Source organism: Phodopus roborovskii, unplaced genomic scaffold, assembly GCF_943737965.1.
Source record: "Phodopus roborovskii unplaced genomic scaffold, PHOROB, whole genome shotgun sequence".
NCBI classification, from domain to species: domain Eukaryota; kingdom Metazoa; phylum Chordata; class Mammalia; order Rodentia; family Cricetidae; genus Phodopus; species Phodopus roborovskii.
Genome location: NW_026126171.1, coordinates 88,315 through 115,845, shown reverse-complemented (window position 1 = coordinate 115,845; position 27,531 = coordinate 88,315). Strand labels below are relative to the sequence as shown.

The following is a 27,531-nucleotide window of genomic DNA, read 5'->3' as shown; positions in this document are numbered from 1 at the left end:
TCCACACTTAGTTAAAAAAACTGTCTAAAGAGATGCTACACAGTACAGACTTCAGTCATTCTTTTAAAAATATGTGCCAAAGGAAATTTTGATACCCTTTTGTTGTTTCCAATTGTTTTAGAGTTTGCTTAGGGGTTTGTACAGGAACTGTGATTTGCATTTACTCAAACTATGAGCCTTTCAGGAGTGCTGAGCAAATTTGGCTTGGACACAGGGATCTAGACACTCTTTGTAATGTGTTCTAAAAATATTCACAGGTGATTCAAATCTCCAACTTAAAAACTAAAAACAGATTTTCTGAAGATTTGCAAATGATAACCAACCCTTTTCAGTCTTGTTTCATCTGTCAACAACAATTCCAATAAACTGACAAGTTGACTTTATATCTAGGGCTACTTATTAATCTCTCTATCTTTTTGGTAAATAAACTATTTATGATCTTGGTACTGTAGGAGTCTTGCAAAAATGGTCAGATGCAGGCTTTTTAAAAGGTATGAAATGTTACTCGGAATTCTTTAGCTGTCAGACTGAAAGTCCGGTAGGAAAGAGAAAATGGAAAAAAAAAAAAACAAGAGGGAGACAGAGCAAAGTAATGCTGTGCGTGTGTGAAAAGTCATCTAACAATGCAGATGCTTCATTGGCATACCTTAAGCAACAACTTTAAAAGTTAATATTCAGATAGCTAAAGAAATTCTAAAGCCTTTATAAACAGGGGACAGTCCCTCGACCAACAGCATTGGAGACCTATGTGAACTTGAAAGATTCTTAGGAAATGCTTCAGACATGATGAACTAGTATCTGTACCCAAAAATAAACCACAGGGTTGCTTTTATGTTATACATATGTATTTAATTTCTTTTAAATTTAATGACATAGGATTTGAAGGTGTAGTTTAGTGCTTGTGTGCTCAAGGCATTGGATTTGTTCTCTAGCACTGGGGAAAACAGAAAAAAATTAATGTATTTTTATTAAAGTCACGAAGAATTTATTAAGTTATTTTGTTGTCTCTATTGACACATTTTTGTGATTTTATAATAATCCAATAGGTTGTATGGGGGGGATTGGTGTTTTTCGAGACAAAGTCTCCATGTAGCTTTGAAGCTTGTCCTGGAACTAGCTCTTAGAGACCAGGCTGGTTTCGAAAGCACAGATTCGACTGCCACTTCCTCCCCAGCCCTGTGCCACCACCGCCCTGCTCCCAATAGTTTTGTATTAATAGAAAACACAGAAATGCTGGCCTAAACGTCACTGACGTTGTTATCCTTATTGCAATCCTTAATTTCTGTCAAATCTGGTTGCCTTAATAGACCCAGATATTATCTTTTTCACTAAGCTTGCTCTGAAGCAGGAACCAGAAAAGAGTCCACTGCATCAAGTGCCTTTTTGAGATCCTGGCTATGCCAACAGCAGCTGATTTTGCATTTGAGGCTGATATAAAGTATTTTCCAGTTATTTTGTTGACACTTGCCAACCAGTTGTCTGTTTCTACAGAAACATGCTGTTCCAGCTGCCACCTCAAAAACTTGGGCAGTGCTATTGAGGACAGGGCTACTGAGCAGGGGCGAGCCTCAGAGCACGGGCTGGGAGTGGCAGAGGACGTTTGGGAGCAGGGTGAGGTTAGAATGCAAAGCCAACGCGTGTGGGGCGTGGTCAGGGCGGGGCAAGTACGTGAGGAATGCTGGAGCCTGAGGTAGGGGGAGGGCCAGAGCTCACGCGGAGTCCCAACAATGGTTTCCTAGAGCTCGTCTCCTAGCTACATCTGTTGTCCCTAGCCAGCCGGGAGTTGGTCAAGTCTGCTCCAGGCTGCGGGCTGTCTAGCGGCTGCGATGGACACAGAGCGGGGCTCACTAGCTCCTAGGGATGTGGATGGTCCCAAGAAGGAAGTTCAACTGAGGGTAATCCCTTCGGAGCTGAGGTTCCTGGATGCAGTTTCTGGGAAAGTGTACAGACTCCCGCTTATAGTACATAACCTGGGCCGCTGGAATCAGAAGATGAGGTTTCAAGAGCCCACAAAGCCACAGGTCAAAGCTCCTGGGTAGCCCCTGCACTTGAGTATCCTTTTGGCACAAAGACCAAGATATAGGCTCCTAAGGAATTTGGGGAACCATTGTGTTTGCTGAACTGTAGTCACTGGGCCTGGGAAGATAACACAAGAGGGGAGGGGTGGGAGGAGAAAGTAGTGTCTGAAGGGGAAGAAGAGGAGAGGGAGGAAGGGAAGGAATGGAGGAGAAGGATAGAGACAGGGAGAGAGGAAACTGAAAGAGAGAGGGAAGAAGAGAGGGATGGAAGGAGGGAGAAAGAAGAGGAAATGGGGGAGAAAGGGAAGGAGAGGGAGGAAGGAAGATTAAGGAATTGAGGGAGGGGGCAGATGATGGAAATAAGGAGGGAAGTGAGAGAGGGAGGGGGAAAAGAGGAGAAGGGAGGTAGATAAAGTTGAGAGAGGTGGAAATAGGAAAGGCAGAAGGGAGATAAGGCTTGTAGAAAGAACCCTTTGTTTGAAGTAGGGAGCATGATTAAGGCAAAGCTGATAGAGAATATTTCTTCATATTGTGTTTGGAAAGAAGAAAGGCCTTGTTCTTGTTTTTATTTTTAGTTAATAGAAAATTACATTTATGAAGCATTATACATACAATGATGGTTACCATCTACTTCTAAGAATTCCAATTTCATGCACCATGTCTTCATGATTGTAAAGTTTTCTTAGAATCCTAGGAGACCTTTTTTGCGGTGTTTTTTTTTTTTTTTTAATTGCCATTTAAAAGTAAATTTCCTGATTCCTTTAGGGATTACTAGTTAAGACATTAGTGGGAAGTTTTGTGTCAGACATATGTCTACTCTCATAGGACTAGAAACTATAAGGGGCATTTTAGTACAGGCCTAGTCATCATAACCCATAAATATGTACATTTGTTATTTATCACTTTAAAGCTGAAAAACATTTTTTCCTCTTAGGTGGGAATAAAACTTGTCCTTGATAATAATACATACTCCCTAACTACAGTTTCTCATAATATTTCCTTATAAAGAACTAATAGTGCTGATTTTATGTGTTTTCTACTTCAGTTCAAACTGTTGTTGACCAGTCTGGATAAGGAACTTGCTTCTGGCCTTCAAATGACAGCAATGGTAGAATATCATCCTGATAAAAATGAAGACATGTTTGATCACATGTATATTTCTGTAGGAAATAAAGTACTAGAGATTCCTCTGATTGGGTATGTAATCTTCACATCTCTGTCTTGTACCAGTTTTGTTATTATTAAATTGTACTAATACAATTAAGAGAATTCTATAAAGTAGAGCTTACAATCTTAATATGAAGTAAGTATGTCATGAGATTTGTTCTTATGTGTCAATGAATTTTGAAACATGTCTGAAAATACACACTACTTATATACTGCATTGAACACATTAAATGATAGACACATGTAGCGAATCAAATGTCTTTTTTGTACACAAATCTCTTTTTATACTTTGGGCTTGTTCATTTTTGTCATCTTGATACAAGGTAGAGCCCCCTAGGAAGAGAGAACCTCAATTGAGGTTATTATCTCTTTATTCTTCAGTAGTCAAATCTGTGGGGACATTTTGATTAATGATTTGTGTGGGAGAGCCTAGTCCAGTGTGGGAAGTGCCTTTCTAGACCAGATTGTTCTGGGGTGTATAACAAATCAAGCTAAGCAAGCTATAGGGAACAAATTAATAAGTAGTGCCTCGGTGCTTAAGTCCTCTGCTCCTGCTTGAGCTCCTACCCTGGCTATACTCAGAGAAAGACTGGGATCTGGATATTTAAGCCAAATAAACATTTTCTTCCCTAAGCTGGTTTTGGTCAGCCTTTTAGCATAGCAACAGAATGTAGCTATAGCACTCCCTAAATGTTATGTTATACAGTCAGTGCTTTTTTCATTTATTATAGTTTATGGCAAAGTGTTAAAGTCACTTCCTCCTTTTTGATCAGTTTCAAAATATTTGTGTAAATTCTCAAAAGGTATTTTATGTATGTTAGAGTAACAATAAATTGAGATAAATGAGTAGTTTGTCAAATCATACTTATATGATAAAGTCTGCTTTCCTTGTAAAAAAGGTTGCATTATACTTACATGTTATTTCATAACTCCTTGTTGACAACAGTGTTATCAATATCCCTGCAAATAAACTGAAATGTCTTTTAAAGGGTTAAAATGTATATAAAGTGTGTGTGTGTTTGTGTGTGTGTAGTGTATCCTTTATGGACATAACTATGAAGATGTTATTATTGTTAAACATAATGTGTGCTTCTTTTCTCTCTTAGGCTAATTCCAACCTGTCAATTGGAAATTGTGCCAGTAGTTGATTTTGGCACATTAGTTGCCAATAGTAAAGTGCATTGTAAAGAGATTAGTATTATTAACCATGGCAAAGCCCCAGGTAAATGTTTGGTGTCATATAAGCTCACAAATTTAGAAGATTTGCTATAATTTTAAATTGCATATTGTATAGTAGATTTTCTAAGTCATGGTGTTGAGCATTTGAAATATTTGAATACCCAAGGACCAGGAGTGTTGTGACTACAAAGGATAGATATGCAATCACTCAGGAAAAATGAACATGCCTCTTGTAATCCATATTATTAGAGCCTATTAGTTATGTGACTGGCGATCTTTGTGAAGATGGGAGGTAGGTGGGTGTTTTAGAAGTATATTGTTCTTATGCTCATCCAGACTGAACTAGACAAACATCTTTAAGGAAATTGAATTTTAGATTCTTAATTTATGAGGAGAGTAGTATATTATGGTTAATTAGGTATATGCAAAAAATTTTGATACTGTTTCATCATGAGCATGAAATAGTTCTTCTCTTTGTCATATTCAACTTGGCATTCACATCATGATTTACAAAAGGCATTTAATAATTTATTATTTATCACTGGAAAAACACTTTTATCCAGACAATTATTTTTAGAATTTTTTTTATGCCTAGATGTTTTCACAAACCTTTGTCATGCACCATTTTTATTGATTGCAACAAGGGATATATATAATCTGTCATTCTTTTGATGTGATAGTTAGCTACATTCGTTGCAAGATTGTGGTTTTTCCCAATCTAATATGAGGACTAATACTAGAGAGTGACCATCTCTCTGAGACTGTATGTCAAATATATAATTAAATCATAAATCCAATACTTTACCACTAGATTCTTCTTTTGTAGCTGCTTGCTTGAACATTGGGAATTATTAATACAAAGACAATCTATCCCATTACATATTTCTTCACAAAATATACAAGAATCAAACTGGTAGTAATTTCTGATTGAAATTTGTTCAGTTAGTTTTCAGTGATTTGATTATTTGATGGGTCAATATTCATTGTTTGGGGGTTTACAGAATATTAGGTTCCTTTTCAGCTTGATTCTAATGTAAATAATAGAGTCACTTAAGGCAAGTGGTTAAGGTTATTTGATTCTGAACACTGGTAATATTTCTGAGTAATTGTATATTACTAAAAATTTTTTATTTTGCTCTCCAATTTCTGTCTTAACTTGTTCATTTATAATCCTTTAGGGATTAAAAATAGTAATGTATTATTTTAGTCTACCCGTTATACAAATTATAGTTGTATTATATGTAAAAGCTCTCTGAATTAAAATGTGGATTTAATTTTAATGGAATATTTAGTGTAGTTTGTCAGTGAAAAGAATGAGTAAAAGATAACTGCTTTTCTGAGTGCAAATTTGGCCATGTTTCACACTTAATTGCTTCATTTACTAATTGTATAAACCTGGGCAAATAATTTATTTTTCTCAAGCATCCATTGCATGCTTATACTTTTGAGATCAAGATAGCTAAGTATCTGATTTCTTATTTGTAAATGGAAATAAGTAATTGAACATATAGCTTATAACAAGGATTGAAGAGCATGTATTTGGATATATAGTGTTCTTAGTATAAATACTTTCCAAAAATGATTATATAATATTTTTAGCTAGTGATGATGGTTGAATTCTAACACTGGGTTCAGATTTGTTGGGTGATGCCAGTATATATAATCAGAATAAAAGCTGTTAGATTTGTTCCACAATCAAACATGTGTATAATATGTGTTATAAATTGTATCTCTTACTGTCTTTAGGTATATTTAAAACAGAATACCAGGGTCAGTTACCTATTGTCATTTCTCCAAGTAGTGGTACTGTGAAGGCTAAGTCATCAATGGTCCTCAAAGTGGATTTCTGTGCAGACCAGTCTCAATTTGTAAATGAAGTGGCAAGGTAAATACACTGTGTTTTTTTTGAGAAATGTTTGTATGGAACTTAATATTTACATTTTTCATGTTTTAGAGTGATTGCTTCTTTGTTTACCAGATCCTTTTTCTTTCATTTGCTATTTATTTATTTAGTTATTCTTATGTGGCACGACATACAAGTGTAGCTAGTGCTCAGCAATGGAAAGTGAATGCTGAGCAGCATATAGATATGAGGATCAGTAACTCCTAGTTTCAGTTTTGTGGCTTAAAGGGAATGGTCTGAATGGTCCAAGGAGTCTAGTAATAAATAGGTAGTTGAATCACATACAAACAATTAAATAGAATCTAGGTAGCAAATAGAAGTGATATAAATGGTATGTGTGTGTGTGTGTGTGTGTGTGTGTGTGTGTGTGTGTGTGTGTATGGGGGGCAATAGATGTTGATGATATATTGGATTGTGTAAGTAATTTCAGGCAAAGAATGTGTCAGATTTTAAACCTTTGAGATAACAGTGTTCCCTATTGAAGGATCAGAGGCAATATAGAGCCGAAGAACTACAAGAGCTTGATGCTAAGGTGAGACTAAAATAAAGGAATGACACATGATCCAGTAAAGGGTGTTGGGGCAGCATTTTTTTTTAATGAGACTTGCTTTCGTTCTTAGATGTGGTGTGCAGTAAAGACACCGAGTCACCACTTGTACATAAAGTAATAAAGTAGGAAATATGAGTGTGCTTTACATAGTAATATAGATGCTATTTTATAAAACTTCTGTTAGAATTTTTTCATAGATCTTTTCTCCTATATGTGTGTGAGCTAGTAAATTGCATATGAGATGTATTTCTTATTGAAGGCTACAGGTGTAGAATTTGAGAAACAGCTGTGAGCATGAGGAGCAGTTTGCATTTTAGAAAGTCACAGTAGCAGCAGCGAATGAAACAGATCAGGCAATACAAGAAGGACTTGACAATCTGACTAGATATTATAAAAGCAAAGTCAAAAAGAAATAGAAAAGGGCAGAATTAAGACCCAAATTGGAAGAACTAGGAGAAGTGTGTCTATTTAATTAATTTGATGAGTTAATGAAAGAAGGAGCAAAAAAGAAGAAGGAATGTGTAGAAGAAACTTCTGATGTGGCATGGTAGGACTGGTTTCATTTTCAAAATCATCATGGAGTATATGGTTATGGCTTATTAGATTTACATGTTCTAAACCCCAGAAAGCAGGTTTGTCTAGATAATTTTGGTAAAGGTATTAGGGGTATATGTGTTGTGAGAATTACACTGAAAAGAAGAGGGAAATATGAAACAGTAAGAGAGGAGAAGTAAATAGTTTATGGAGAATCTATGACTTAGGATAAAAAGTTAGAGCATGAATGAGTGAGTTAGAACCCAGGAAAGTATGTGATGTCCAGGAATCTGAGGAAGGACAGATATGCTGAGATATGGTATGGATAATGGCAATAATTATAGAAAATGTTGTAAATAAATGTTTTGATGATAGCCAGTTATTTGTGATATCAGTTTGGGTTAAGTTGAAGGGATTATATTTGTGCCAGAAAGGAATAAATATGTAACAGGAGTCCTAAATGAGAACTGAAATTAGTCTGGAATTTTTCTGAGATATTTTTTGATTTGGGGAACTGTGGTATTTGGATGTAGATGAGAGATTGGGTTGGGCCTGGGTTTCAATGAATTAGAATGGAGATTGGAAGTTCTTGAGCTAATGTTATATCATGTAACTTCTGTATTTATGAGATAGTGATATGGATTTTCCATTAGTGCTTTCTGGGATCACATCATTAGTTCCCCCCATCCTAGTATTATTGATTCGAGTATAGATGTACTTTATAGATGTAGGCACACCATGGAACCTGATAACCTCTAGCAGTATATGAAAGGAGCTGATCTTCATTTGCTGAGTTAGATATGATGTCATTTAAAAAACACTTTATCCAAATAGTTAGAGGAAAATAAATATATGTATATAAATATATAATGAAAATACTTACATGTATGTATATTTTATTATTTAACAGAGTGAGTTTGCAGGGTCGTCCTGATACATTCTTGAACATCAAAGTTCATGTGGTTGAACAGATAATCGAATTGTTTAACATGCATAGTGACAGGAAATTGGAATGTATACGATTTGGTTCTGTTTTCTTTGGAACATCAAAAATTGAGCATGCACTTCTGTTTAACAACAGCCCTGAAACCATAAACTGGGTTGCAATAATGCAAGATGATTGTGTTGGCGAAGAACTGGTAGGTGAATAGAACGTTAAGTGGTACATCATGTCTAAATTAAACCAGATGGTTGCTTCTTGCAAATTAGTGACTTACTCTGAATATTTCTATTCTCAAATTTTGAATCATATCATGTGCCTTAGTCATATTTAGGTATATGTTACTTTAGAGATAAAAACCCTTCACTTTCTAGGTTCTAAATTTGCAATAATTACTTTAACCTTTTAAATATGTTGTTCACTTTCTCCTAATATGCTTTTTTGTCTTATTTTATGTTGCAGGGAGCAAATATTCATCAAAGGACAGATATTGCCTTAAACAATCTCCCCTACTTAAACAAAATAAAGAAAATAGATATGACTGATTTTATCTCCTGTGTTCCCAATGAAGGGACTTTACTTCCTTACCAAAAGATTGTAATTACATTTTGTTTCAGCCCAAAGTAAGCAAAAGTGAATTCAATTGTAATGTCAATTATTAAGAAAATATATAGTCTCTATACACTAACTTATTTAATGTCATAATAAAACATGCTAGAAAACAAAATTAGATTTTTCTAAATGCATTTCTAAATATTTCTAGCATGTTTAAGATTTCCAATATTTATAAGTATGGCATCCAATAGTTTTTTTTTTTAATTAAAAAAATGTCACAGATTGGAAATGGGTTGGAGTTAAAGTTTTAGCTGTTTTAGATTGCATAAATTAATTTGTACAGCCCAGAACTTGCTGCAAGAATATTGATGTGCATGTAGTATTTATAGATTCCACCAGATAGGAAGTGATGCTCTTACCAGAACAAAATTCTGACTGAATACCATTAAAGTTAAACCAACAGCACCTGCTTCTGTTAACCCACAGTATTTAACAAAATACATGCAGTGTATATTTCAGAGGTCTTTGTACGTGCTTTTATTTATGCTGAAAATATTTTTGAAAATATTAAATTTATGGTAAACAATGCAACAATATCTTAGTCTGTTTGTGGGCAAATAACTTACCCAGCTGTGAGAAGCTACTTCTGTGAGAGGGACTTATTTAGTGTACTTTAGTCACAACATTGTTACTTAGTAATATGAGATGTTTAAAGGCGAAGTTTTGTTTTAATTTAAGAGGATGCTATGGTTAGTTTTAATTATCTACTTGGTAGAACCTCGAATGACTTGGGAATCTCAATCAATGTTAGATTATCTACAATAGGTTGGACTATGACCATGTATATAGGAGAGTGCCTTAACTGATAAAGAAAGACCCATTCTGAAAATGGGTGGCACTATTCTCTGTTTTAGGATCTTATGCTGTATAAGAATAATAACAAAAAAGCTTACTGAATAATACACTATGATATGACTACATTTACACTTAGAATGCTTTACATTTTTGTCTTTATTTCCTTTATATAATGGAATCTGATCTGGAATTTTGAACTAAAATAAAACTTTCTATTTTTGGTTGCTTTATCATGTCAACAGAAACAAAAGGCAGAAAGCTAATCGATAATTGCCCTACTCATATAATCAAAAATTATCTTAGTTGTATTTCTGTATAGAAAGTTTCTTTGGGAAACCTATAAGATTATGGTCTACATATACAAGATTATGATGCTATTTTGTATGTACATATGTGTAGCTTCTCTGAGTGTATAAGTGGTTGTTGTGAGCCACCTGATATGGGTGCTAGGAACCAAACCTTGGTCCTCTTAACTGTTGAGCCATCTCTCCAGCCTTCGCTACCCATATGTACTTTTAAAGAGATCCAAATATTGTTTCCTATGACAACATTTTCACTCTATTTGTGAGTCTAGTATGTAAATTTAGGTGCAAATATTTGCAGTCCTTCTTAAATATGTCTTTTAACATACCATATATGTTCTAATTTAATATTACAAATCCAATTTTTGTGTATTTCAATCTCCACTGGTTGAAGAGCTAATCTGTAACTAAGCAAGATAATATAGTCAATGACCAGGCCCATGTTGTAACCTATCTATATCTTTGTTTCTGATTTTCTTCTTGTTTTCATCTTTCTATTATACTTCCTTGAGAAGATCTGACTCGTATCAAATTATGTTCTCTTATTACTTCTTCAATACCTGAAACTTGAGTGTGGTTAAATATGAGTTTATTTCAATATAGAAAATGAAAATGTAACAAGGGAAAATATGGGTTACTATAGGGACTAGTCAGAGTGCTTAGCTAACAATGAATTCTGACTAGAAGAAAAATACATTATAGACACTGTGACATGTGATGTAACTTTTGGCAAGTTGGGATACATTAGTCTTGTTTTCAAAATATTTGTATTAATTCAGTTTTATTCTCCTGAGCTTTTTGCTCTGAGATATTCTTTTGTTAGTAAATTTTGGAAATGAATAACAGTTGTATTTTTATTCCTTTCCATCTGCTTGCATTGATTTTTTTTTATGGATTAGGTCAATAATTTATATTGATAAGTGAAAAAAAATGTGACCTTTGCTTTAAAAATAATTGTGATTTTTACAGGCTTGTAGTTGATGTTAAAAAGGACGTTGGACCTTCACATAGGCAAGACTATGCACTCTTTGTGAGATTTGATTCTGTGGGAAGTAAAGATGGATTTTTAAGAGATGATAACTCTAACACCATGAAAAGTAAGTATGAAATGAATAAGATCATTAAATGTGTATTGGTTCAAATTATTTAAGAGAAAACAATAACAAATGTGAGGGACTGGGGAGGAATAGGATTGGAGTAAATTGGAAGTGAATTTAATGCTCATTATATGCATGTGTGAAATTTTCAAACAAAATTAAAATAATGAGCATCAAAATCTACAGAAAAAAAATGTAAACTGCGTAAGCTTTACATTGAACAAAAATGCAGACATTTCATGACTTTCATATACCATCTGTGGTATGTGAAGACAACCTTGGAACGATTTACATTATTTCAACATTAGAATTCAGATAATTTTAAATAAACATTATGATCTCAGAACTTGAGAAATTAAAAACAAATATTATCATTATGTGTATATGGCAAGGTTTGTTCTTAGGACTTTACATAAAACAAATGAGCCATTCTATTTTGACCAGAACTTTACTTCCAGAATGTTATTTATAGTAGCAGTTAAAGAACAAGATTGAGATCTAGTAAGTAGAGTAGAGAGTATAATACTGTCTTTGAATATATACTACGAGTATGTGAAGACCATGTATTTTGTATGCCACATATCAAGAAGCATTAAAATTTTTGCAATTGCAGGTAATTTTGTGTTGATTGGAGGTAAGCAAACATGTAGTAGTGCTTGATTCAATTTTAATAACTTACATCAAATATTAATGAATAGGCAAGTTGCAGATCAAACTCTGAAAAAGTGAACTATGCCTGGGAGATATAAATACATTCTATAAACTTCTGAAAGCCAAGCGTCTGGAAGATTTGTAGGCGAGTATGGGAATATACTGTTACCAAGTTTAAATAAATGGTAATCTTGCTCAGTATGGCAGAAATGTCTTCCTGACATTACTTATGCCATACCTTGTCATACTGAACTAAATTTACTGCTCAGAGAACATTTCCTTGTTGTTTTCTGGTTAATTCATTTTTAATCCTCATTTATTGAACATAGATTTCTTTTTCATACAGTTCTCTTGAGTATAGTTTCTCCTCTCCTTATATCTCCCAGTTCCTCCCTACCTCTGTTCCCTTTGCATATATTCCCTTACTGCCTCTCATTAGAAATAAACAGGCTTCTGAGAGATAACAACTAACATGACAAAATAAAATATATTAATATGAAGCAAAATTATCACATCAGATTGGGACACAGCAAACCAACAGGAGGAAAAGAGACCCGAGAGTCAGAGTTTCATAATCAAAAGTCTCATAAAAATATTAAGTTAATAGTTATAATATATACATAGAGGAGCTTTAGTCTCTGTGAGCTCATGTCCCCCTTGCTTAGTTGACAGAGAGGACCTTGCTTTCATGGTGTTCTCTCTGCCCTCTGGTTCTTACATTCTTTGCCTCCTCTTCCCTTCTCTTCCATGTGATTTCCTTATCTCTGAGGAAAGGGATTAAATTAAGATTTCTCATTTAAACACTCTCTTCACAAAATGTCTGACTGAGTCTCTCATCTGTGCCCATCTGCTGCCAGAGGAAGCCTCTTTGATGTTGACTGGATAAGCCACTTATCTATGAGTATAGCAGAATGTCATTAGGAGTCATTTTATTGGTTATCTTTTTCTATTTTTTTAACCATTAGTGTTTGCTTTTGCCTTATGTCTCTGGGATATCTTAGTCTCTAGATTCTGGTTACCCAAGCAATGTTTAGTATGGGTTCCTTCTCATGAAGTGGGCCTGAAGTCAAATCAGACAATTGCCCTAGTGTATTTTTCAGGCAGAACAGGTTGTAGATCAAAGTTTTGTGGCCAAGTTGGTGTGCTCCCTTGGTAATGGGGCCATGATGTCAGGTTGCAGAGAACAATACTTGTAATGAAAACACCATGAATTGTTTGATAATTTCCAAGAGACCTCTTTGGCCAACAACTCAACTGAAAGTAACTCAATGCTACCACTGGAAGCCATGTCTGACAACAAGAAATGGCCATTTGAGAATCCATGTGCCTCATTTCTAGGAGTTACTAGGATCACTTTCATACATTCCAGGAAGTTTCTTCAGTACTGGGATTCTATATCATCCTCTTCAAATGGCCTCCAATTCCAGCCAACTCTCCATGGACACTTTGCCTCCATTTGTTCCCCTGCATATACCTGATTCCCCTGATCCTGTCCCCAATTTCCCCAAGTCAATTCCCCTGATCCTGTCCCCAATTATCCCAAGTCTACTTTAAAATCTATTCTGTTTCCACTTCCCATTCCCAACAACATCCATGCATGCGCCTTAAATGCTTCCACTTTAACTAACTACTGCATCTAGGGATTATAACTTAGCTATCACGTATTCAATATCTAATATCTACTTAGAAGATAATGCAGTGAGTGGAGTGGGAGTTAGGAGAAAGAGAATGGGAGGAGAGGAGAGCATGTTGGACCAGGAAGATTGAGTCAGGGGAGGAATAACTGAGAGAGAGAAAAAAATAGATACCATAATAAAGGTAGCCATTATAGGTTTGAAGAGGAAACTGACTCTAGAGAAAAGTTCAGAGACCTACAAGGATGACACCAAGTAACAATATGAGCAACAGTGGAAAGGCTACCTTAAATGCCCTTCCCTGGATAATGAGATTGATAACTAACTTATCCATCATCATAGAGCCCTCATTTAGTAGCAAATGGAAACAGAAGCAGACACTCACAGCTAAACACTGAGCTGAACTCCTAGAAGCCAGTTGCTGAGAGGGAGGAGTGGTAAGAAAATGGGGGCAAGACCAGACTAAAGAAACCCACAGAGAGAGGTGACCTGAACAGGGTAGAGCTCATGGACTCCCAGACTGATCGCTGTGAAACCAGCATTGTACTGACTCAGACCCCCTGAACGTGGGTCTCAGTTAGAAGGCCTTGGCAGTCTAATGGAACTTTGACAGTGGGAACCAGGATGTATCCCCTGGTCCATGAAAGGACTTTGGGAGCACATTCCCCATGGTGGGATAATCCCTTAGACTATAGGCAGGAGGGAGGGCTAAGTCCCTACTCCAAATGACTTGACAGATTTTGGTGATCCCTCCTAGAAAGCATCACCCTCCCTGTGGAGTAGTGGGATGGGATGAGAGGAGCATCAGGGAGCATGAGTGAGATGGAGGGATAGGGAACTGGGATCAATATGTAAAATAAAAAAAATAAAAGAGAGAGAAAAATAAAAGTAGCTAATGCATACCCATATTTTTTTTCTCGGTCTGGTTTACCTCATGATCTCAGGATTTTTTTTTTAATAGTTCCACCTATTTACCTGCAAATTTCATGATTTCATTTTTTATCAGGTTGAGCAAATTGTATAATTGTACCACATTTTCTTTATTCATTCTTCTGTTGACGGTCATCTAGTTTATTTCTGCTTATTATGAATCAGCCCACAAAGGACATGATTATGCAAGTGTCCTTTTGATAGGATGGAACATCCTTTGGGTATATATCCTAGAGGGCTATAATTGAATCTTGAGTTAGAACAATTCTCAATTTTCTGAGGAACCATGATATTAATTTCCATAGCAACTGTACATGCTTCGCATTCCCACCTGCAATGGAGGAGTTTTCCCCTTGTTCCACATCCGTGGCAACATGAGCTGTATTTATCCTTTATTGAATGTGGAGTTGGTAAAAATCTTTTCCCATTTTGTGGGCTGCTGCTTTGTCTCATTGATCGGGTGGTATCTTTTACCTTACATTAACTATGCAGTTTCATGAGGTCACATTTATCATTAATTATAGTGTCTGTGCTATAGGTGTTCTGTTCAGAAAGTCTTCTGGGTCAATGAGTTAAAGGCTGTTTACTACTTTGTATTCTATAAGCTTTATTGTATCTGGTTTCAAATTTGATGCACTTCAAATTTAGTTTTATGCAGGGAGGTAAGTGTGGATCTGTTAGTATTTTTCTACATGCAGACATCCAGTTTAATCAACACTTTTGTTGAAGATGTTTTCTTTTTTACAGTGTATAGTTCTGTCTTTATTTTTTGCTCCAAAAACAAGGGTCCATTTAAGTGGACATAAATGTGTCTGTTTCTGTGCAAATACCATGTGGTTTTTATTACTATAGCTCTGTAGTATAACTTGAAATCCAGACTAGTTAGAACTCCAGTATTTCTTTTGTTGTTCAGGATTGTTTTAGATATCCCTGTTTTTTTTTTTTTTTTTTTTTTCAAATTTTCCATGTAAAGTTGAGAATTGACCTTTCAAGATTTGTAAGGAATTTTGTTGGGCATTGTGTTGAATTTGTAGACTCCTTTTGATAGTTTGGCCATTTTTTTTCTGTGTTAATCCTGCCTATACACAAGCTTGGGCAATCTTGTCATATTCTAATATCTTGAATTTCTTTCTTCAAAGACTTGGAACTTTTACCATGAAAGTCTTCTGCATGCTTAGTTGGAGTTTCCCCGAGACAAGTATATTGTTTGAAACTGTTGTCAAAGGTGTCTCCCTGATTTTTTTCTCAGTCTTTTTGTCTTTTGTATATATGAGGGTTATGGATTTTTGTGATTTAATGTTGTATCCATCTACTTTGCTAAAAGTGTCAGTTGTGGAAGTTACCTGGTGGAATTTTTAGGGGGATTTTATGGTCAAATTTTTATGTATATATCATCTTCAAATTATGTTACTTTGACTTCTTCCTTTCCAAATTGTATCCTCCGAGTCTCCTTCAGTTTCCTTATTGCTCTAGCTAAGACTTCAGTTAGAATATTGAATAGATATGGAGAGTGGACCACCTTGACTTGATCCTGGTTGTAGTGGAATTGCTTTAGTTTCTATCCATTTAACTTGATGTTGACTGTGAGCTCACAGTAAATTGCATTTATTATGTTTAGGTGTGTCCCTTGTATCCCTGATCTCTACAGAACATTAATCATGAAAGGTCTTAGATTTTTTTTTTTAAAGACCTATTTCGCATCCAATGATATGGTCATTTTTTTCTGTTCATTTAGGGTATAAGGTGTATTATAATGACTAATTTTCATATATTGAACCATCCCTGCATCTCTGGGATGAAGCCTACTTGATCATGGTTGATGTTCTTTTTTGATGTATGCTTGGATTTGGTTTGTAAGTGTTTTTCTTTCTTTCTTTTTTTTTTTTTTTGAGTATTTTTGCATCCATGTTCATAATGGAAATTGATCTATAATTTTTTTGTTGAGTCTTTATGTGTCTTTGGGTCATAATGTACCTCTGGCCTAATAAAATGAATTTGGTAATGCTCCTCCTGTTTCTATTATGTGGAATAATTTGAGGAGAATTGTCATTAGCTCTTTTTTTTTTTTTTTTTTTTTTTGAAACTCTGGTAGAATTTTCCACAAAACCCATTTTGGCCCTGGTATCTTTTTGGTTGTCAGAATTTAATGACAGCTTCCATTATCTTAGGGGTTATTGGTCTATGTAAAAATGTTTATTTGATCTTGATTTAATATTGGTAGCTATGAGGAAAATTATCTATTTCTTTTAGACTTTCCAGTTTGATGGAGTGATAGGCTTTTAAATTGTGTCTTTATGATTATCTGGATTTCTTGGATGTCTGCTGTTTGTTTTGTTTTTCTTTTCCTTTCTAGTAATGCTAATTTTTATATTCTCTTTCTGACTTCTATTTAGTTTGGGTAAACATGTGTCTATCTTGTTTATTTTTTCAAGGAAATAAGTATTTGCTTCATTGATTCTTTGTATTTTCTTTTATTTCTCTTTCATTGATTCCAATCTTGGGTTGATTATTTCTTGTTGTCTACTCCTCGTATTGAGTTGCTCATAACATGTCTCCATTTTTTTAAAAAATGTAATCAATTTATACTATTACCTTTCCTCTTAGCACTGCTTTCATTGTGTTCCATAAGTTTGTATATGTTGTGCATTCATTTTTACTGAATTCTAGAATGTTTTTAATTTCTTTCTTTATTTCTGTCTTGAGAGTTGTTCAGTTTTTATGAATTTGTAAACTTGTTGTTGTTTTGGATGTTGATAACCAGCTTTAAGCTGGGGATCAGCTCCGAGTCAGACCGTAGATGGTTGCAGCAGGGACAAGATGGAGGAATACTGGCTCTTTTACACAGTCCATAGTTCTGTCTTATACCTAATGTCTCAAACCCTAAATTTTAATACTTTCCCAGTCTTTATGATTTAATAATCATTCTCTTACATGGCTAGATAACATTTTGTCAATTTTCCATAAAGATTGAAGAGGACAAACTAATCTTTTTAACTTTAATATTGCTTAATCACCCCAGTGGAATATGGTGTTTTTGCTGAATTTTGTAATTTGTGCATGCAGATTTTAACACTCTCCATGTGACACACCTTTAATTCAAGTCCTCACTCATTCCTCTTACATCTTTATGTAAAAGGTATAAATGCAGCGAAAGATCTATATACTAGATACTGGCTCATGATAAACTAGGTTTCTTATCCAACCCAGAACCACTGCCAGGGGATAATGCTGACTTCAATAAATTTTATCATCCTTCATTAGTAAATAATCAAAGAAACCCCCAGAAATGCCCACATACCAATCTAATCTAGACAATTCTTCTATGACTGTAGGCTATTTCAAGTTGACATTTTTTTTTCTTTATAAGTAGCTCATCTTCAGAAATGACAATGCTATCTTTTCAGTTGCTCACATATGCACTAAAGCATATATGAACAAACAAATAAAATAGGAAAAAACCCTATTGTCACCATTTAGCATTTGTTAATTTTCCTGATTTCTATATAGTATGTGAGCAAAGATTATTTACTCTACACTCAAGAATGTATCTGTAACCTTGGCTTTTGCTGACCATCCATGTACAGTTCTGTTGAAACAACCATATCTGGTCCCTTATGTCATTTAGAATGTGAGAAGCAAGTTCCTACTTTGGAGCATTTGACTTTGTTCTTTCTGCTTGTAATACATTTTTATGGATGTTTCAGTTACTTTGAATGTTTTCTCAAATGATGCCATATAAATAAAAATGGCCTGTTTTAATATCTCTACCTAAAACAGTATCCCTAAGACTTTGTATTATGTTTCACTCTTCTTTGTCTTTATATGTAGTTTCTACTCTGAGTTTTGTAAATGTACTTACTGTCAGTATTACATCTTTGGAATGTAAACCCATCAGAGCAGCTTTTTCTTTATTCATAACTGTCCTCAAGATTCACAATTATGTGTAGCACAGAGAAGGCTGTCAGTGGTTTTGCTGAAGATTGAATGACCTCCTTATTTTCAAAACCATGTTTTTTTTTAAAAGTGATAACTATGTATGTTAAGCAAATATATTTTTGATTCTCCAAAAACTTCTCATTGTGTTTAATAAACATTATTGCTTTTCCAGGTAATCGACTTCAAAAAGTAGAATTAGCTTTGACAGGCTCTGGACTTCCTGTCATCTTGCAGTTTGATCCAGGAAAAGTTCTTACATTTGCACCTTGTTTCATGGGTGAACATTCAGATCTTCTATGCATTGTAAAAAATCAATCCATTTCACTTCCTGTGATGTACCATTTTCAAAAAACTGCACACTTTAAAATGGATCCTGAAAGGGGCAAAATTGATGAAGGATGTATTCAGGTAAGTTAGCTCGTTTTTTTTTTTTTTTTTTTTTTTTTTTGCCTTCCTTCCATAGCTTTTCAGCAATTTTTTCTTCCAATGAGGAGTAAGAACCACATTAGATCTAGTAGTGTTTATGAAGTAAGTCTCATATGTGGCCTAGAATTAGCTATCAATTCAGTCATAGAGAATCCATAATTATTTGTTAAGGGTCTACATTGTGCCAGGAAAAGCATGTTATTTTCAAGTGCTGTATGAAATACAGTTATTGCTTTTAAAACAGTTTTATTTTTTAAGGAATTATAAGACATATAGAAATAGGTATTGCTTAAGAGGACTATAAAGTGTTAAACAGGATCTATAATGCAGTTCCAGCCAAACTCAAAGAACAAGTATTTTATATTTATCCAGGAAGGTTTTTATGGAACAATCATATGAGTAATACCTTGAAATTTATATTAGGAATATAAAACTATTTATTGAACACTGTTCACCATTATTTTCAATAAAGTAAATATACAGTTGGATGACATTATAATACTACAAAGTTACTTTTCTGGCTCATTGAACCAGAATCCAAATACTGAAAAGATTGATCCTACCAGTAAGGAATGAGTCAGGGTAATGAAAAAGCATGCAAGTCGTTAATTTATATTACCGAATTTTGTTCATTTATTTCAGATGTTATGCAAACATCTTTTCTAACTGTATTACATTTGTACAGCAAACAGATATTCCATGATTCATAATCTTTTAGTAGATTTCAAGTTTCTACAAAGGAATGGTTCACTAGAGGAACCTTCACATGCCCACTTAAGTCTTTTTGTTTTATTTATTTATTTATTTATTTTATTTATTTTTTTTATTTTACATCTTGATCCCAGTTCCCTCTCCCTCCCTCTTTCCCTCTCTGCCTGGTCATATGCACCCTGACCACCCTCCCCTACCATCCCCCCACCTAAATTCCACGTGTAGTTCAATTATCAAGTAAGAACCATAGTTAACAATATTTAGTCCATTAACATTTAGCAAGATAAAAAAATATTTAATAATATATCCTATCTTTGTGAGTCTAAAGTCCTATATGTAACTTATTTTTAATCCTAACTAAGGGGATCTATAACCATTAGCTGTCTTCACTTTCTTCAAAGACCACAGAAGCCTAATATATAAACTCTAGAATTGACAGAGACAACTTACTGCCTGATCAGTCACCCAAAGTTAATCTGTAATGTTCCATCTTCAGCCTATATGCCATAGTGTGTTGGGCAGAATCCTCAGCAAAGCAGGACACTTTAAACTGTCTAATTGTAATGGCAGTATGTCAGTCACTTTTCTCTGTTCCCTGCAGACTATCTGGTAGACTCTTCCATGAAGCAGGGACCCTACAGTAATGTCCATCTTGTTTCATCTTGTTGGGTCCTGCATGTCTAGTTTATACAGCATAAAGTCAAATAGTCTAGACAAGATAAGAACAATATTTTGTCCAAATGGCTAGTCTTGTCATATTGAAAGCAAACTCCATTACGAGTTTCTTCAATGTCCGTATTCCTTTCTGATGCAGTTGGGGTTGGCAGGAGCAGTTGTGCCTCACTATTAAGAAAAATCTTAAACCATATTAAATGCCATATTCTGTAGGTCTTTGAAATGTTTGAAGAATGTCTATCTCAAATACATCTCTATATATCTAGAAAACCTAACTCACTTAAATGTAAGTTTCGACTATTATAGGTAACTATCTGTACTCTTTACTAAATTATACATTACATCTTTAAATGAGCTATATAGACAGAATAACTAAACAAGAGGAGAAATATCCATATCACAAAATTGATTTAAATTTGTATCAATAAATGAAAATCCATTCTAAAGAAAAGTATCCATTTCTATTCCATAATCCCTTTTTAACTTTAAAGAGATTGGTTGTCGTCATTAACCATTTATTACCAACCCCATATAAGTGAAAACAAACATTTATAAATGATATTTGGGAATTTGGGCATTGTTCTTTCCAAACTGTTTCCTGCTGGTAGGGGGAGCTGACATGGGGATCCTAAGGAGACACAGAAATCCTGGCTTTAGTGGTTTGCAAGTCTGCCTTGTCCCAGTTGTTTTGAATGTTGGTTACCTGGAACACTGTTTCAAGGGGTCTTGCTTGATCAAACCATGTTAATCTGGAAGGAATCCACAGCTTTTCATTTTCTGTGGAAACAAAAATAAAAATCCCTTTCCCAAGTAGCATGTCCTTGGACATAAATTTTGGAGTCAAAGCATTTTTAAAATATATAAATTGAATTAATACAGCAGCATTTGTTTTAACAGTTGTTATTTCCTCAGCAGTCAAATGATACAAAGACAGTATAACATTGTACAGTATCCAGATTCTCTCTGTGCTTTCCATCTTTACATGGCTTTTTTATTACTCTATTTCTTCTACTTCTATATATTCATTTTTTATTTTTTTATCTTTTTGAGGCGGGTTTTCTCTGTGTAACTTTTATCTCTCCTAGAATTAACTCTGTATACCAGGTTTACTTAGTAATCACAGACATCTGCTTGCCTCTGTCTCCCGAGTGCTGGAATTAAAGGCATGTGCCATCACACCCAGCTCCTCTCTTTCTTTTTGTTTTACTTTGAAAACCATTTTATCCTGTTTCTTTTTCTCTCCTAAGCCTACTTATATTTTAAAACATGCTGTAAACCTTTAGAGGTCTTTCTTAATTTGAATCTGTCTCTTCTGTAAATCTTTATCTTTTTGTGGCCATGAGTCTTTTATCTGGTAAACAAAAACATTGCTAAAATGAAAGCCACAGCTGTGTTAGCAGCGGTCTGTCTAAGATGGTGGCGGTACTTTTATTGCCAGAACTGAGCTGTGCTGCCTGCCTTGGTCTAAGCTGCTACCCAGCAACATGTTGCCTAGTTGAAGATGTGGTCACTGCCATTGCCAGCTCTTGTACATACCATTACCTTTTTAGCATAGCTCTCTAAAAGCCTTGTGGTTTTTTGAGTCTTATGCTAAGTCAGGAAACCTCCCTTAAAGGAGCCGCACAAGTCTTGGCTTGTCTCTAGCAAAACAGAGTTCAATCAAGAAAAATGATGCTACTTAGAAGCCTTGGTTTTCTCTGTTGTTTTGTTTCTAAAATCCCCTTTTAAGCTTTTGTCAAGTTTTAAGTAAAAGCTTTTCGGTCCACGTTGGATACCATTTTGTTATAAGCAGTTTTTTCCCCTGCTGGCCTGGACCTACCCCTGTGCCAGCCCCAAATAACACATAGAGACACAATATTTGATATAAAGCTGGTGGCCAGTGACTAGTTTCTTATTAGCTAGCTCTGTCTTAAATATTAACCCATTTCTATTAATCGAAGTATTTCCATGTGGTCTCATATTACCAGAGAGAGGTACCTCTATTCTCTCAAGTCTCTACATGTTGACTCCTCTTTACTACTTCCTCAAATCATCCTTGTCTTCTAGTTCCTCCGATCTTGCTTTCCTATTGGACAGCAGTGCTTTATTCATTAACCAATAAGAGAAATATATTTATAGAATGACATCTCCCATCGATATTCTCTTACAGTACCGGAGATCAAACACAGGGTATTTTGCATGATTGGCAATTATTTTACCACAGAAATATACCCCAGGTATTATTCTTTTAAAAAAATATTCTTCAGATCATCTCTTTGTGTTGTTGACAGCTGAGCTGAACAAGGAGGGGCTAATGGGCCACTAGACTGATAGCTGGGAATCCACCGTGGGACTGACTCAGATCCCTTGAACATGGGTCTCAACTGGAAGGCTTGGGCAATCTAAGGGACCTCTAACAGTGGAACCAGGATGTATCCCTGGTTTAAGAAAGGACTTTGGGAGCACATTCCTTATGGAGGGATACTTCCTTAGCCTAGAGGCAGGACGGAGAGCCTAGTACCTACTACAAACGATTTGACAGATTTTATTGACCCCTCCTGAGGGCATCAGCCTACCTGTGGAGTGGGGATGGGTTGGGAGGGGAGGGTGGTCAGGGACATGAGAGGGTAGGAGAGAAGGAAAGAGGGAGGGAGGAAGGCGGAACTGGGATCGATATGTAAAATAAAAATAAAATGAAAAATATGAATATCAAAAAATATTCTTAAGGGTCTTGATTTTTTTGGAAAACAAGTTTCATTATATTTTAAATTTTATTTTGGGCTATTCACTTCTATATATTATACAAATTCCCTGAATTCCTTTGCAAGCTATCAGACTTTAAAGTAGATTCTTTCATTTACATGATCATGTCCCTGAGAATAGATTTATTTTATGATTTAGTTTTCTTTACAGAAAAGCAATACATAACATTTGTATATGAAAATAGAATACTATTTAGCTTTCATACAGGAAATCCTGCTATTTGCAACATTGTGGATGAGCCTGGGTAATATGCTTTGAGAAAGAAGCTAGATGCAGAGACAGGAATGCAAATCTGTAATGCAAACTGGCAGATATGGTCAGGAAAAATATACTTAACTAATTAAAGCAAAGTGTAGACTTGAGATTTCTTCAATATAAACATGGGACAGTGAGACAGAATTAATAAATTAAGGAGGAATTTTAGTGCTATATTGTGACTAAGCTTAATGTGTTATGCCATCCAAAATTGCTAGGAAACTATATTTAAATGCCATTGCCATAAAAAATGAGGATAAGTTAATTAGTTTGATTTAATAATTTATATATTACATGCATACAAATACATAATAAAATTGGTCATCTATACTTTAAGTTGTTAGGGAAATGTTAAATAATCCATTTTAATAATGTTATTGGTAATGTAGGTTCTGCATATACCATTTACTTTTCTTGGAGTGGTTTAAAATATTATTTCTATTTTTAAACAGCATTTTGTCATATTATTTTGATTCCTTGTCTTTTTATATTTTTGGTATTTAATATTTTAATGGTTTCTTTGGAGGATATATTTAACAACTTCACTTACCAGAGCATAGTTGAAATAAATGTCTTATTTCAATTCTATGCAAAAAACATTGCTTCAGTATAATTGTCCTATCATCTATTTAGGTTGCTGTAATGCAAATTATGTTTCTTTTGTAGAATTTTATCTTTGTTCTTGAATAGTCACTGTCATATTTTTCATTCATTGACTTTTATTAGTGTTTTAGGTTACCATACTGAGTTTAATAGCTTTCATCATGGCATCTTTGTACATATATGTATGTATGTATGTTCTCATACTTTTTGCTAATTCATTACCCTACTCCAGTGCCCTCCCTAGTCCTCTGTTGCCCCTGGCTAGCTTCTTTCATTTGACTATATTTTATAAGCCAAATAAATAAGAAAACATTACAAATAAAAATATAGCACTCTCTTTGTGTAGTTTCCTTTACTTCTGTTCTTAATGGATTCATCAGTACTTGTATAATTTCAACTGTGCTTTTCTTTCAATGGGAGGATTACCTTTAGTACTTTCCTAAAGCAACTTTATTAACAATATAGTCTCTCCTTTGATGTTTATTTGGAAACATTGTCATTTATACTTTAGTTATGACTGGGTTTTTTTTTTTTTACTAGATATAGGATTTTGAGTCTCTAAATTTTTTTCAGTAAGGAAATCTATTTCCCACTGCTTTCTTTTTTCCAGTAGTCTTATGATTTACAAGTTACTTGTTTGTTTGTTTATTTATTTATTTATTTGAGACAGAGTTTCTCTGTATAGTCCTTGCTGTCCTGGAATTTGCTCTATAGACAAGACTAGCCTCAAACTCACACAGATCCACCTGCCTCAGACTCCCAGTGCTGGGATGGGATTAACGGTGTGTGCTGCAAGCCTGTCAACTTTGACAGTTTGAATCTGATATGTCTATCATTTTGATATATCATGTGTTTTGTTGAGTTTTATTGTTAGACTAATGTTTTCCACAAAGATTCTAAACACGTCATTCTTTATATTTTTACAAATATTCTCTATTTTCTCTCAACTGTCCTTTGAACCCTCTTATCATTTCATTGGTACTATGTTTATTACTGTGACCTGTACAGATTTGGTGATCTTGTCTACCCACGGAGGGAATGAACAAAGGACATACACTCAGACATACATATAAAAAATCTGGGATCAGGTATGCCATGCACTTTGATGGAGAATCCATAGCAGCATCCCAGAAACTCAGCATGTTTATTTTACACATCCAAATTTAGGAAGTAGAGTTATTGTTTACTAATGATGAGATAGGTTTAGCTAATCTACATAGGAGATATCTGTGGTGTAGTATGGGAGGGCAGTTTTAGGTCAACTGTAGTTGACCAGAGGAAAGTTTTAACCATTCCTGAGAAAGGATTTGGCATTCCCATGGGTCTAAGGATTTTCAGTCCTTGACATAGCTGTGGTCATGTCAGCAATACACTTTCACTCAGAACTGTATCTGCTTGTTCTCGATACTTTATGATGTACTTAGAGTCTTTTCATATTCTCTTTTGCCTAATTTTTAATCATCTGTCTTAGTTATTCTGAATATTCTTAAATATATTGTCTTCAAGTTCATTGATTATTTCCTATATCAGTTCATTTCTGCTCTTGAGCTCTCTTTAGTGAATCTTTAAAATGCTGTCTTATCTGGAATATTTATTTAATGATCTCAGTACTTGATATTATTCTTTTTATGAGGCATCACTATCATACTTTCTTTTGTTCTTCAGAAGTTTTAAAATTTTTTTCAATATATTTATAATAGTTCACCAACCACAATTGTTTGATAAGTCTAGCATTTGACTATCTTCCCAGACATTTTATGTTGTGTACTTTTCTTCTAGTGTGTTGGCCACATTTACTGTTTTATTTGTTTCAAAATAATTTTCCAGTGAAAACTTGAAATTATAAATAGCATACTTCTTTGAAATGCTGAAAATCAGGTCAATGTAAGGTCAGCTGTGGCTTTGATTATTATTTAGTGATCTTCTAGACAAATTCTGTATTGATAGTTTTCTTTGTTGTATGTAGCTAGTCAAGTCTCTCTCAGTTAAATTATTGTTCAGCAAATGGTTGAACAAAGGTTTTGTAAACTTAGTTACTTAAAGTATTTTCAATCAATTATGTTAGAACATGAGCTTGCCCATTTCAGTCGTCATTTCTAAGAGGCTAAATCCCATATACTGAAGAGATCATGCCATACTTCTGTGAATCTCATCCTAGAACAGAGAGGTAAATTTATTTACCTATTTATTTATTTATTTATTTATTCATTCATTCATTCATTTACTGCTGTTGTTTGAAAGCCACGTTGAACCAAATCATTTCCTGCTACTCCCTAAAGTTTATAAAAGGCTGATTTACTCTTTGTTCTGGAACTATTTCTGGATACTTACCTGTTGATTTTCTCTAAAGGCAGTTCTCTGTTGCCCACATCACTATTTGCTAAATTTTAATTATTGTTTTTTAATTTCTCTGTGTATGCATGTCTTTTGCATGCATGTATATCAGTGCACCACTAGCAGATGTGGTGTCTTCAGAGTTTACAAATGGGTGTCAAATTCTGTGGAACTGGAGTTAGAGAAGATTGTGAGCCACCTTGTGGATAGTGGGACTACAACCCTCTTTTGAAGGAGCAGCTCTTAACTGTTGTGCCACCTTTATAACCCAAATGTCCTACTCCCTTTTGTGCATTCTCTCTTTCTTTCCTTCCTATCTCTCTTTACCTCATTTGTCATGAAATTTCTTTCTAGGTTTTAAATGGGTTCTTTAGGAACCCATTCATGTTTGTCTCTTATTTATTTTTCAGTTCTTTCCTCCCATCTCAAGGTCTGATCACTGTCTAGAGTTCTTTTCTCTTGAGTCATCCCTAGAGCAAACAGTAACCAAGTATCAGTTTCCTTTCATTGACACTTTAGTATTACTATATTTATAGTCATTGAGACCTGTTTTCGAAGTTCTGAAAGTAACTTATAGCTTTTTAAAAATTTAAATTTCTCCTTATCAGCCATAGGTGAGGGATTATAGCTTACTCAAAAATTGATTGGATATATGTACCATAATGCAGCTTTTTTGGGGGAATTTTTTTGGTACTAGGAACATGTTGTTATGGACACCAACCCTCTTCTATAGGTACCAAAGACTAAGTTGAGGGTCAGGATAAATTTTTATGCGCTGAGTTAGAGAGAAGTCTCAGTAAGTCTGAGCAATCATACATATGTCTAGCATTTGCATTTCTGACATTACGTTTGTGTTCAGTTTAGTTAACTGTCTTCTGTGATTATAGCCATTGAGTGCTGATGTGACTATGTCTATAACAGGAAATTCCTGTCTGCAGTCAATCATGTTTCCAGAAACAAATACTTGGAGCCTTTTATAGGTCAATTATAGGCAGCTGCTTCTCACCAGGCAACATCCAGTAACCCTTTCTTAAGATTGTCTCTGGTTTTGTTTCTTCCTTTTTATGCCTGTTTACATTAACTTTCTTTCTATGTCAGAACTTTGAAAACACTGTATGAACATGTCAGTAATGTGGTGTTTACTTGCTAATAGCTTCTTTAAACATTAAATGACAAAGGAAGTGAACTTTTTTGTGATACTCGGTTTTCTCTCTCCCCTTCCCTCCCTCCATCCTTTTCTTTCTCACAGAGGTCTGTTACTACAGAGGGTACTCTGAATCACATCAAATAAAAATATGCTTTCACAACTAACTTATCCACAATCATGGAGCCCTCATCTAGTACCTGTTGGAAACAGAAGCAAACACCTGTTCCTAAACACTGAGTTGAACTAGAATCCACATGCAGAGGGAGAGGACAAGAACAGATTGCAGAAACATAGAGACAGCTGACCTGAACAAGAAGGAGATAACGGGCCCCCAGACTGATAGCTGGGAATACAGCATGGGACTGACTCAGGCCCCCCTGAATATGG

At 34.8% G+C, this 27,531-nt stretch overlaps 1 protein-coding gene across 1 annotated transcript in view; it reads left to right on the top strand.

Annotated features, from left to right (window-relative positions):
• Positions 1-1,718: 1,718 nt before the first annotated feature.
• Cfap47 (cilia and flagella associated protein 47) overlaps positions 1,719-27,531 on the top strand; it is a gene marked incomplete at its 3' end in the record, with an annotated part of 113,053 nt that continues 87,240 nt past the window's right edge. Inside the window, exons 1-8 of the mRNA XM_051179566.1 lie at positions 1,719-2,021; positions 3,064-3,215; positions 4,292-4,407; positions 6,111-6,249; positions 8,262-8,490; positions 8,754-8,914; positions 10,973-11,100; positions 18,424-18,659. Of these exons, the coding sequence (XP_051035523.1) occupies positions 1,827-2,021; positions 3,064-3,215; positions 4,292-4,407; positions 6,111-6,249; positions 8,262-8,490; positions 8,754-8,914; positions 10,973-11,100; positions 18,424-18,659 (1,356 nt within the window). The remainder of the gene's footprint in view (positions 2,022-3,063; positions 3,216-4,291; positions 4,408-6,110; positions 6,250-8,261; positions 8,491-8,753; positions 8,915-10,972; positions 11,101-18,423; positions 18,660-27,531) is intronic.